We start from the raw sequence: 12,600 nt of genomic DNA on the forward strand, positions 1-12,600 counted from the left end.
GGGTTGGCCGGCCGAGAACCCGCCCACTGGCCTCGAAGCAGCTTGTCTCCGGAGCTGCTCGGACCTGTCACTCAACGTTTCCGCGCTCTAATTGGTCAGAGTTTTAACCTAATAACAGTAAAACGGTAGAGTTAAAAAAAAATTCACCCCCCTCAGAGTGTGTGCGGGGGTAGAAACTATCGATTGAGACCAAAAAACGTTCTGACACCAGGCTTTGATCATGTTTATTGAGGATGTAAAGTCGGCGATTTTAACATGGGGGTCTATGGGGAATGCTCCCTTCTGACACCAGCCCCCAGAGGAAGCCGGGGGGATTGCAGTTTTTTGAACGCGGAAGTGAGCTTCACTTCTCAGACCCACAACTGCCCCCTTGATTTTGGCACAGCTGTAGCACTTCCATAATCAATACTGTTGTAACCATAGTAACACAAAAACTCAGGGCTGCGGGCACATTCAAAGCGTTTGTTTCGTCGGTGCATGTAAACACCCGAGCTGAAATCTTCAAAGAGATTGATTCAAACCAAAGCTTTATGAAACCGATTGAAACTGTCCATGTAAATGTACCCAATGAGGAGCAGAGAGAGACGTGGCCGCACTCAGAGGCTCACAGTTTAAATTCTGTGAGTCTCTCTGCTTTGTTGAACACATTGTTGGAGAGAGGACAAGTTTGTCTACAACTGTGGAAAAAAATCATGTGTGTAGAGTGTAAATTGTGTCCGTGAGCAGCGTGGAAAGAGAAAAGTTTCAGACGATTTCAGGCGACTCCTCTCACTCTAACCGATGATGTCACCGACTCTGACACGAACATTCCGTGCAATACACACCCATTATAATCTCAACATTTCCCCCTAAATGATCATGGTCATTGAACAGTGATTAATCAAAAACTATAATACCTATCGAAACGTGGATTGATACACCAATAGATGAGACCTGTGTCTACATTTTAAAGTTTAAATGGAGTCTCTAGGTGAAAGTATGCCGGAGCAGTAGACGTTTGAAAAAGTCCAATAATTTACCTCCTCCCATTCATTCTCTATGAGAATTTTTTTTTTTTGCAGTTTCTGTAAATTCGTGTTCTGTAGAGAAAAGTGATAGCACACTGATCCTGATCAAGCTGCGTTTTGATTTATAATTCACCTGGGTCGTTTCAAAGCTGTAGGACGAGTCGTGAATCGAAATTTGACATGGAAGATAGCTTCCGCCGTTAGCTTAGCTGCTGCCTTTAGCTTAGCTACCGTTAGCTGTCCCTGTCAGCTGAGCCACTGATGCTTTCTAGACACTGTGATTCCCCCAAACTGAATAAATACAACACATAGCAACACGAAACACACACACAGAAATAGTAATGTTTCTTCAATCATTTCAGATTTGTCTAAACGGTGACAATAGCATGAAAAACATGATATATAGCTAAACTCTCGTTCATTACTAGCTACTGTTCTCATTCAAATTACGTGCTGGTTTTCTACCTGGAAGTAGATATTCGGTCTATACAACACACATTTACATTCACCTCATGAACCTCTGTCTGTCTGTCTGTCTGTCTGTCTTTCTCTCTGTCTGTCTGTCTGTCTGTCTGTCTGTCTGTCTGTCTGTCTGTCTGTCTGTCTGTCTCGTGCTGATTCATTCGAGGCCTCTAAAGACTAAAACCCACAGGGACAGAAGTGAAAGTGGTGTGATGCGTTCAGGCGCTCAGAGACTTTCTCTCTCCCCCCGAGAGATAAAAATCAGAGTGTAAACATGTTTCTGAAGAGTCAGGACGTCCTAATGTAAATGAACTAACTGTCTCTTTGTCTCTCTCTCTCTCTGCAGGTCAGAGCGACGGCGAGGGCAGAAGAAGTGAGTGAAACCTTCAAACACACCGACACTGAACTGAGTCTGTCTCTGTTTATCAGTCACACGTCAGCAACAAACATTAATATAGGCCTACAACAACATTTCAGATTTGTCAATTTGCAGAAAAGATTCATTTTTATACTTAAATGTGTCAGATGAAGTCACTGAAACACACATTTCATTTCATTTATTGGTTTATTTGCAACGGGACTCATATATGCATATTCATGAACATACAAAACAATATTTCGTTCCAGATTTAGCTCAAGACGGTTCACAAATAAAATAACAGTAAGACAAAAACAAAGACAAGCATAGTACAAATACAATATACACAAGAAAAACATAGAGAATGAAAAATAAGTTAATATTTGTGTATGTTTTAACCCCTACTGTTTTTTTTGTTATATCGAATAATTTTATAGAATAACTACGTCTGTTTCACTTCCTGTGAAAATATGAACATAATCTGAGTAAAACATTTTTGTGAATGTAACAGTTCAGGGTGTGAAACTGTGAAACACTGAAGTCACATATATAAACATGTGTTTTTATTTCATTTAAACTGTTTGAAGCCACAAAACTTTTCTGCTCGTTGACAAACTTGATTTTCTCGTCGCTCGGCGTCTCAGGTTTGAAAAGGATCCAACACAAGAACATAACAGACACAGTAACAGGCTCATTGTTGTGTTTTATGCTTTTATTCTGAAATGTGCCTTTTGTGTTGAAGCTGCACTCTTTTGTCCCTCAGTGTTTCCGTACCCGGTTCCTCCCATCGAGGAGAACGTGTTGGACGAAGGAAAACTGCTCAAACCCTGGGACACCAAGAAGGTAACGACCCAGACACACCTGCACTTTATTATTATATCATGAATTATTGTTTATTTTATTTTATTTCTTTTAATTATGGGTTTATATTTAAAAACCTGCAGCAACAGAAACAAACTGTCCCACTTTAAATAAATTGAATTGAATTGAATTGAAACATTACATCGTGTCGTTATGTTTTTGTCTGCAGTTGCCTCTGTTGTCGTCCCGACCCAAGTCCTGTGAAGTCCCCGGCATCAAGTGAGTCCAACACACACACACACAGACACACACTTCCTGTTCTGTTTCCCTTTTTTTTTCTTTTATTTTGAAAAGACACAGCTTCAGTCGATTCATAACTAGTATAGTTACATCTTCACTGGCCTCGCGATCCAATTACGATTCACCAGTCTACGAATGGGGAACTTTCACATTTGAATCAATACGATACAGATACTTGGTACCTGTTTTCGGTACTTTTTTTTGGGTGTGTGGTAATTTAAGTTATTTTGTCTGTGTAAAAAAGAAAGAAAAAAGTCAAAACTTCAGAATTTTGAATATTTATTTCTCAACAACATCACAACTCCTCAACCTTTAAGAGTATTTTATGTTTTAGAGAGACGATCGTCTTGTCTGAAAAAATGTAAACATTCCCTTTTTACTGTGGCAGAAGGAGAAACATAGAAAGTCTCCTACAGCCTCAGAAAGTTCTGTGTGAAACTCTGTCAAATAAAAAAACAAGTGAAACTGAGGCGCAGCGCAAACTCTGCATGGTGCGGACTTTGATAAAAAACTGTACTGTTAGAATATTTTTCCTTTCCAGTACCGAAAAGATGCGTTTAGGTACTGAAATGTGGTACCGTTGGTCTTCAAGTGAGTCGATACTCTGTACTTTGGTGGGAATTTGGTCGGTTCCCGGTGCATTTCGAAGCATTTCGATGCATCCCAGTGCATTTCGATGTATTTCGATGCATTTCGATGTATTTCGATGCATTTCGGTGCATTTCGATGTATTTCGATGCATTTCGATGCATCCCGGTGCATTTCGGTGTATTTCGATGTATTTCGATGCATCCCGGTGCATTTCGATGCATTTCGAAGCATTTCGATGCATCCCGGTGCATTTCGATGCATCCCGGTGCATTTCGATGTATTTCGATGCATCCCGGTGCATTTCGATGTATTTCGATGCATCCCGGTGCATTTTGATGTATTTCGATGCATTTCGATGTATTTCGATGCATCCCGGTGCATTTCGATGCATTTCGAAGCATTTCGATGCATCCCGGTGCATTTCGATGTATTTCGATGCATCCCGGTGCATTTCGATGTATTTCGATGCATCCCGGTGCATTTTGATGTATTTCGATGCATCCCGGTGCATTTCGATGTATTTCGATGCATCCTGGTGCATTTTGATGTATTTCGATGCATCCCGGTGCATTTCGATGTATTTCGATGCATTTCGATGTATTTCGATGCATCCCGGTGCATTTTGATGTATTTCGATGCATCCCGGTGCATTTTGATGCATTTTGATGTATTTCGATGCATCCCGGTGCATTTTGATGCATTTCAATGTATTTCGATGCATTTCGGTGCATTTTGATGTATTTCGATGCATCCCGGTGCATTTTGATGTATTTCGATGCATCCCGGTGCATTTCAATGTATTTCGATGTATTTCGATGCATCCCGGTGCATTTTGATGTATTTCGATGCATCCCGGTGCATTTTGATGTATTTCGATGCATCCCGGTGCATTTCGATGTATTTTGATGTATTTCGATGCATTTCTGTGCATCACGTCCTCAATTATTCTATGTTGCCACACAGGACATGTCTGTTCCGATGATACAAGTCAGCAGTGTAAAACTCAAGGATGTGGGACATTGGATCTAACTCTCTTTGACGCTGCTTCAGATTTTCTTCAAACACTTGCTCAGACTGAAGGAGGAGGAGACGGTTGTTATTTGTTGATTGTCCTTCAGACAGTGACCCCCTCTCTTCTTCTTCTTCTCCTCCTCCAGTATCTTTACGTCCCCGGAGCAGCCGTCCACGCCGGCCCACGGCATCCTCCCCTCGGCGCTCAACACGGGCGGCTCGCTGCCCGACCTGTCCAGCCTGCACTTCCCCTCGCCGCTGCCCACGCCGCTGGACCAGGACGAGCCCGGCTACCCAGGATCCTCCTCTCTGAGCGGCGGCAGCAGCACGGGGAACCTGGCCTCCACGCTCACGCAGCTGGGCATCAACGCCGCCAACGCACAGGGAGGCAACGGCAACTTCCACCACCACACGCAAGGTAGCCGCCGCTTCTCATCCGGCACTAAGAGTTATTTAGACGGTCTAAGCAACACAAAGCTGCTTTAAAGAATAAAAACAATAATAATACCAAGTTAACCTTCACTCCTACAGAACAATTAATGACTAACTTTTTACTAGGCAGTGACCCCATTACCGTTTTTTACAATCTGGACCTTATTTCTAGCATAAAATCCGATCATTTCCTCCCCCAGATAACTTTGGTGTCATTACAAGTGGTTGTGATGAAATGAGCTCCAGCCGAGAGGCGCGTATATCTGTATAATGGAGTCTACAGGGCAGCAGAATGCAGCCTCTAAATAACACATTATCTGCAGAGAAACTCCTTCATTTCACCAATATTTAGTTCTGATAGGCTAGTGCTATTCCCCTCTGAGTGAGAGATGACATGATCCAGGTCAGAGGTCAGTAGGTCAACCTACAGACCCCGGATGTTGATAACAGCTAACCCCGGACTCAGAGGGGAATAGCACTAGCCTATCAGAACTAAATATTGGTGAAATGAAGGAGTTTCTCTGCAGATAATGTGTTATTTAGAGGCTGCATTCTGCTGCCCTGTAGACTCCATTATACGGATATACGCGGCATTTCATCACAACGACTTATAATGACACCAAAGTTATCTGGGTGAGGAAATGATCGGATTTTATGCTAGAAATAAGGTCCAGATTGTAAAAAACTGCAACTTCCCTTTAAAATTTTATGAGCACAAGCAGAAAATTTAGTTGCACACACCATAAATCGACTTGCAAAGCAAATATTCACATTTCCTTTTCATTCATGATCCTCACACACGTTGGCCTGACACCTGTAATGACTGATTCCTGAGTCTTTGAGTCGCCGCTTCCACGTTTCATAAGTGTTAAAAATAAAACAGCAAATTTACTGGTTGAACATGTGCAAAAGTTTGACATTTCACTTGCACTGTATCACATTTCAAGGGGTAAAATGCCTCAATTTAGGGGCAGTCAGCAGCCCTGCAAAGAGATAAAGATCAATAAAATGTAGAAGCAGAGATTAAAAGGGAAGATATTCAAAATCGTGACGACTTAATTAGAAAGATAAAATCATCAAATGGTTCAAAAAAGTGTTTGAAAGTGACTAAAACCAGAAATATATTACAAAATCCATGAAAATCAATATGAATTCCATAAAAGCTTCTCAGAATCTCGGCTTCGCCTGGAGGGAACTTCGCTCTGTGAAGCTCCAGCTAAAGAACTGAGTGTGTTTCTGTGGTTCAAAGGTCAAAGGTCACTGTGACCTCACCAAACAATCCACAGACTGATCGATTAAAACACTGAACCGATCAACAGAGACATAAAAGTGAAAACATGTGTGTTTTTTTCCCCACTTTTAAGTAAACGTTTAATTTCAACTTAATTTTCTTTTTCTTTTGCACAGGAAAAGATTAAAAGACTCGTTAAACTACAGTTTCCTGCCTAGCAACTATTAATTCAAGCATTGAATTATTTATTTCTGTGTGTTTTTATTTATTGATACATGAGAATAATGACGTCTCCACCGAAAACAGTCAAGGTGAAACTGAGACGAGTTGAACTGTCGGTAACAATCCTGACTCACTGCTCCAGTAAATGCAGGACAACAAACAGGAAGTGGCTCTGTGAATGTGAACAGCTCGTCTTCATTTTCTCTCTCAGCTTTGACCAAAGTGTTTGTTGGTTTTTTTTTATTAGATCACTCATAAAACATCCGGCCAATCAGAAAAGAGGCGCGCAGCCTGCTCTCCTCTGATTGGCCTTCAACTAAACACTTCCAGTCTCACAATGTAGAGATGTATTTATAGTTCTGGTGTTTTTTATAGGACTCAGCCGTTTGCAGGTCTCGGCCTCGGCTCTGAGGCTGACGTGAAGCTGAGCAGAGGAAGTTTGTGGGTGAGCGCCGACTAAATGAAACGGAGGGGGATTCACGTGGGGGCGGAGCCTAAATTTAACCACAGACAGTCAGAGACTCAGAGAGACAGAGAGACGGGATGGAGCTGAGGTGGGCGGACGACGTGCAGTCGGAAACTGAAGCTGCGTGTCGTCGTTGGTGAAGTGACTGTGCAGAGACCACAGAGAGGACGCAGCTGGAGATCAAACCCAGAGGCTCAAGACCTGAGTCTGGATCATGATGTTAATTAGTCTGGATCTAGTAGGGATGGAGTGATTTTCGATCGGATCGTCCATCCTGGTGTCTGCGCATCTGTTTTTTCCCCCTCACTAGTTCTTGTTTTCATATACAGTAGGCCTAATATTAATTTCTATGCATACCGAGGAGTGTGAAAAGGGAGCGCGCGTGATAAACACCAGATTCCACGTTTTCCTACCGGCAAAAACTGAACCGAGCCGATAAGAAATCAAGAGAGGAAAAACAAGAGGCTGTCCTGTCCTCACCACATTAGCGACGGAGGATCGGACGGTGACACAACTGTCACCGTCACTGTCAGCTGCTCATCTCACAGCAGCTCCGCTCCACGCAGCCACTTCACTAACTTTATTTAGTAAGGACGGACATTCACTTTGTAAGTGACGTGTTGGATATAAACTCTGAACACCAGACTCACCTTCGTTTAAAAATATTATGGAATCATAACGTGACAATCTCCCGTATTAAAAAATAAAAAATCACTAGTTTATTTCCAGCGGGTTGTTTCATGCAGGCACAGCAGGTGTAAATGCAGAGATCAGATGTGGGTCACTTCTGATAGAACATGTAAATAGACTGTCAAAAAAATCGGATATAGGCAACAAATCAGAATTGGGCATCAAGGCCTGCAGTGTAAAGACAGCCTATTAAACTCCTAATTACACACCCTGTTGCAACTTTTTTTCGGAGGTGCGTGCTGCGGACACAGGCTCTTTTTCACGTCTCCAGCCACAGACATTTCTGTCATAGTCTAAATAAATAAGCGACTGCTAACAGCTGCCAACATAGTTGTCACTTCCAAAAAATAAGCAGCGTTTCCCACAGGTTTGAGACTGAGGCGGGGGGGTCGGACTGTCACGCATGCACGCTTGTCTGTGTGTGTGGACGATAATAACGGAGAAAGAGCGCTATGCAGAGACGAATGAACAGAACGATATTGCGTTGGTCGAGCAGGGTACTTTCCGGACTATAGGACGAATCGCCTTGTTGTTTACAACTACTTCCGGGTAGAAAACCAGCATTCGAACAATAGTGACGGACGAGAGTTTCGCTATATGTATCTACTTTTTCATGTCACTATATCACCGTTTAGACTAATCTGATGTTTGTTAAATCTATAAAACCAATGATTGGACAAACATTACTATTTCTGTGTGCACATTTTTGTAATTAGTCATGGTTATCATAGATTAGCCGGACTAACGGTTAGCTACCTGTTTAACTTTAATAACTCAGTGACTCAATAAACGCTCCATGAAGAAATATTTTCTCCAGCGGATATCTGAGTTCCAACATGACTGAGCTAACTGGAGTAGTTTCATGTCGTGTCCCACAACGGGAGGGTTTTAACAGCTGACGTCCTGCTGTTAGCTTAGCTACCGCCGTTAGCCTAGCTACCGCCGTCAGCTGTCCCTGTCAGCTGAGCCACTGATGCTTTCTAGACACTGTGATTCCCCCAAACTGAATAAATACAACACATAGCAACACAAAACACACACACACACAGAAATAGTAATGTTTCTTCAATCATTTCAGATTTGTCTAAACGGTGATAGGGCATGAAAAATAAGACATATAGCTGAACTCTCGTTCGTTACTATTGATCTCATTCAAATTACGTGCTGGTTTTCTACCCGGAAGTAGAATGTAAACAACAAGGCGATTCGTTCTATAAGCCGCTACTTTTTTCCCCAGTGTCCCAGCTCTCGTTTCTGCACAACGCAACACAAACGCGCTCCGTAACCCGTAATCTTTTGTTTATGACGGTTAAAACAACACAAACACACATGTTGTAACATCGTATATGTTATGTAACGTTATCCACCGCTCCATTTATAGATTTTTCACCGGCTTCGTTGTAAACAAATGCACATGGAGGAGAGGAGCGTAACCACAACAGAGGAAAAGCGAGCGGACTGTCACAGTTCCCTACTGTCTTTCTGTGTAAATATCTGAAAAAAACCTGCCGCTTATATCCAAGTGCGGCCTATATAATATGTATTTTCTTTTCAAATGTAGCTGGTGCGGCTGATACAGGTGCGTTTATAGTCCGGAGTCCGGTCAACTGTTGGATACATTCACGCTCTCTTATGACGTAATCTCACGGTGCACTCCTCCTAATCGCAAAATAATAATGAATGGAAACGGGCATAAATTCGCTTTGCTTTTTGCGCATTTTTACAAAATCCGCTTTTAAATTCGATACGACTATATACAGGTGCTCTATAGTCCAGAAAGTACGGTAAATGAATGAATGGCAAACACTGACAAGGAGCCTACAGCCTGGACATTATTCGCCAAAATGTAGAATATGCCCAAACAGTCGATTTTGCATTCTTTATCAGCACTAAAACTGCTGTCGGCCATGTCAGGACGGTGCGTTCAGGGACAGCGCTGATGTTTTCACCTGCTCCGATCACCTGGGGAGGAGGAGCTCAGGTGAAAACAGGCCCAGGTTTCCCCAGTGGGTTCGAGTCCCTGAACGAGAGGTTTATTTTAAACTGAGGCCACAGAGACGGAGGGGGGTGGGGGATAGGGGGGGGGTGTAAGATGCTGCTCAGAGAGATTCATGTGTGGTTTTAACTTTGAACAGTTTGTATAATTAATGATGACTCAGCAGTTTCTCTAAAGACGTCAACTGGTGCAGCCGCAGTCTGTGGTTGCACCGTTAACTAGTTCCATCTTAGCAGCAAACCACAGTCACTCATTAACGACTCTTACTCACCTTAATGTTGAAATCATTAATCAAGTTAATGATTTAGTTAATTAATTAATCAGCTGTTTTAAGGAGCCGTCGACTAAAAGTGTTCAGTTGTTGTGGTTGGTGCTGCTCAGACTGATCATTAGATAATTAGATCGTTAAGTCTCAGTGCATAAAGTCTCCAGTTTACAGCAAATATCTATCTATCTATCTATCTATCTATCTATCTATCTATCTATCTATCTATCTATCTATCTATCTATCTATCTATCTATCTATCTATCTATTTATCTATCTATCTATCTATCTATCTATCTATTTATCTATCTATCTAGAAAGAAAGAAAGAAAGAGACTAAGAAATAAACTAAAACTCAAATATAATACCATTCTTAATAAAAGGTTTTAATAACATTTCTTAACCTGGACTGTTTTTTTTTTTGTTTGTTTGTTTTTTTGTTTTTAACTGACACCCAAGGGGACCAGTGTTGCCATGGTAACCACCTGGCAACAAAAACCAAAAGACCACGTCTGACAATCTAAGATTCAATAACGTTGGTATGGAACGGAGCCAGAGTCTGGATTTTCAAAGTAAAACATCCTGTAACTGAGTCTGAAGTCTGGATTTACCCAGAATTCATAGCACCACAGGCTGGTTCAGCATCAGATGAGTTGAGCCTCACTTTGTTCCAGTTTGTCTCACCGTGTCGTGTTGTTGTGTTTTGTTTTGGTTTCAGGTCTCCTGGCGTCGCTACAGAGCACGCTCAGCAACCCCTCCCTGCAGTCGTCGCTAAGCAACCCCAACATCCAGTCGTCGCTCAGCAGCCACTCCTTCTCCAACTCTCTGAGCTCCGCCTCGCTGCAGTCGTCGCTAAGCAACCCCTCGCTGCAGTCGTCGCTCGGCTCCTCCCCCTCGCTGCCGTCGTCCCTCAGCAGCCAATCGCTGCACTCCTCCCTCAGCAACTCCTCGCTGCAGTCGGCGTCCGGCGGTAACCCCGGTTACGGCGGCGTCGGCTCCTCCTCCTCCTCCTCCTCCTCTTCCTCCTACGGTCAGCAGCCGCTCAGCACGTCGCCACGGAGACGGGTCCAGCTGTCGCCGCTCATCGTGCCCATGGGCGGCGAGTCGAGGAGGCATCACTCCAAACAGTTCTCCCCCACCATCTCCCCCACGCTGTCCTCCATCACACAGGTAACACTCACACACACACACTTCCTGTTTCCCTTTTCACTCTTTTATTTTGAAAAGACACCGCTTCAGTGGTTTCAGTGGAGTCGGTACCGGTACAAAACAACGGGGTCTGTTTTCGGATTTTTTTTATTTGTGTGGTGATTTAAAGCAGAAGTAAGCGGAATATTTGTGTTAATCTAAGTCTTAAATAGTTGTATCTTCCGACAGCAATCACTTCTATCCACCACTTTATTTTCCCATGATCCATTGCGTCACACCACAACAGAAGTCGGTTTTAGTAGCATTCTAGCTAGCGGCTAACTGGTAGCGTTAGCCGCCGGTGTAGGCACCAAATGTGGGGGCTCTGGGCTGCCAAAACCGTTTTGACTAAATCTGATGTTTGTTAAGTCTATAAAACGAATTATTGAACAAACATTACCATTTCTGTGTCCACGTTTTTGTAATTAGTCATGGTTATCGTAGTTGTTAGCTTTGCTGCTGCTGACAGCTAACAACAGCAGCAGCTAAGCTAACTATCAGGACGTAAGCTGTTAAAACCCTCCCGTTGTCGGACACGACATGAAACTACTCCAGTTAGCTCAGTCATGTTGTAACTAGGATATCCGCTGGAAAAAATATTTTTTTCATGGGCCGTTTATTGAGTTATTTAAGACACTGCTAATGGCTAACAGCTAACGGTTAGCCCAGCTATGGTTAATCTAAAATGTAATGAATGGAGTGTCATGGCGACACCCAGCGTCGTTCTCAGGAAAGTGGTGGATAGAGTGTTTGGTCTGAAACACGGGTCTGTCAGTCACTCTGCTCTGCTCTGAGCCCAGGAGAAAACATTCCTTGTATCCTACAACCTTTATCCAATGAGGAGAGAGAACGGCATAAAGGGGCGGTCCTCTCTGTGTGTGCAGCCAAGGGATGCGCCTGAATGTGGTGACGTAGGGACGAGGACAAATAGATCCATGACGAGGGCGGGGGCTGCTAACTCCATCGGCTGACAGGAAGTTAGCCAAAACGACCGGATCGCTTACTTCTGCTTTAAGTTATTTTGTCTGTAAAAAAAGAAAAGGTCAAAACCTCTGAATTTTTTATATTTATTTCTCAACAACATCACAACTCCTCAACCTTTAAAGGTACATTGTATAGGAATTACTCCCATCTAGTGTTGTGGTTGTATCTCAGGTTGTATCTCAGGCAACTCAATCGTATTTTTCATGCTGCATTCACTTGAAATTGGGCAGACGGCAGAGGGACGACAGCCGCTGCACGTAACGGCATAAACAAGCTTCTATGTAAACAAGTGGTCCATCAGCACGAGGCAAAACAACATGTTTTGTAAAAGGAGAGTTTATTAACGATAGACATCTAAATAATGAACTAAAACAAAGGAACAATTAAGAGTTCTTGTTATTTATAAGTTATGCTGTTATTTTACTGGTCCGGCCACTTGGGATCAAATTACGCTGTTTGTGTTTTGTCCCTGAACTAAAATTAGTTTGACACCCCAGAATTAAAGGAACATTGTGTAGGAATTCCTCCCATCTAGCGTGGTTGTATATCCCAAGCAACTCAGTCGTATTTTTCATGCTGCATTCAGGTGAAATTGG

General features: G+C 42.8%; 1 protein-coding gene across 4 annotated transcripts in view; it reads left to right on the forward strand.

Moving 5' to 3' along the window:
- LOC146972744 (CREB-regulated transcription coactivator 2) overlaps positions 1-12,600 on the forward strand; it is a 59,062-nt gene that overhangs the window by 29,098 nt on the left and 17,364 nt on the right. For all 4 annotated transcript variants that reach the window (XM_085803150.1, XM_085803151.1, XM_085803152.1 and 1 more), the window contains exons 7-11: positions 1,816-1,842; positions 2,591-2,670; positions 2,858-2,907; positions 4,677-4,948; positions 10,551-11,002. In XM_085803150.1, coding sequence (XP_085659276.1) covers positions 1,816-1,842; positions 2,591-2,670; positions 2,858-2,907; positions 4,677-4,948; positions 10,551-11,002 — 881 coding nt within the window. The remainder of the gene's footprint in view (positions 1-1,815; positions 1,843-2,590; positions 2,671-2,857; positions 2,908-4,676; positions 4,949-10,550; positions 11,003-12,600) is intronic.

The sequence above is a fragment of the Trachurus japonicus genome, chromosome 16 (assembly GCF_045865225.1).
Source record: "Trachurus japonicus isolate A0001 chromosome 16, Traja_1.0".
Lineage (NCBI taxonomy): Eukaryota > Metazoa > Chordata > Actinopteri > Carangiformes > Carangidae > Trachurus > Trachurus japonicus.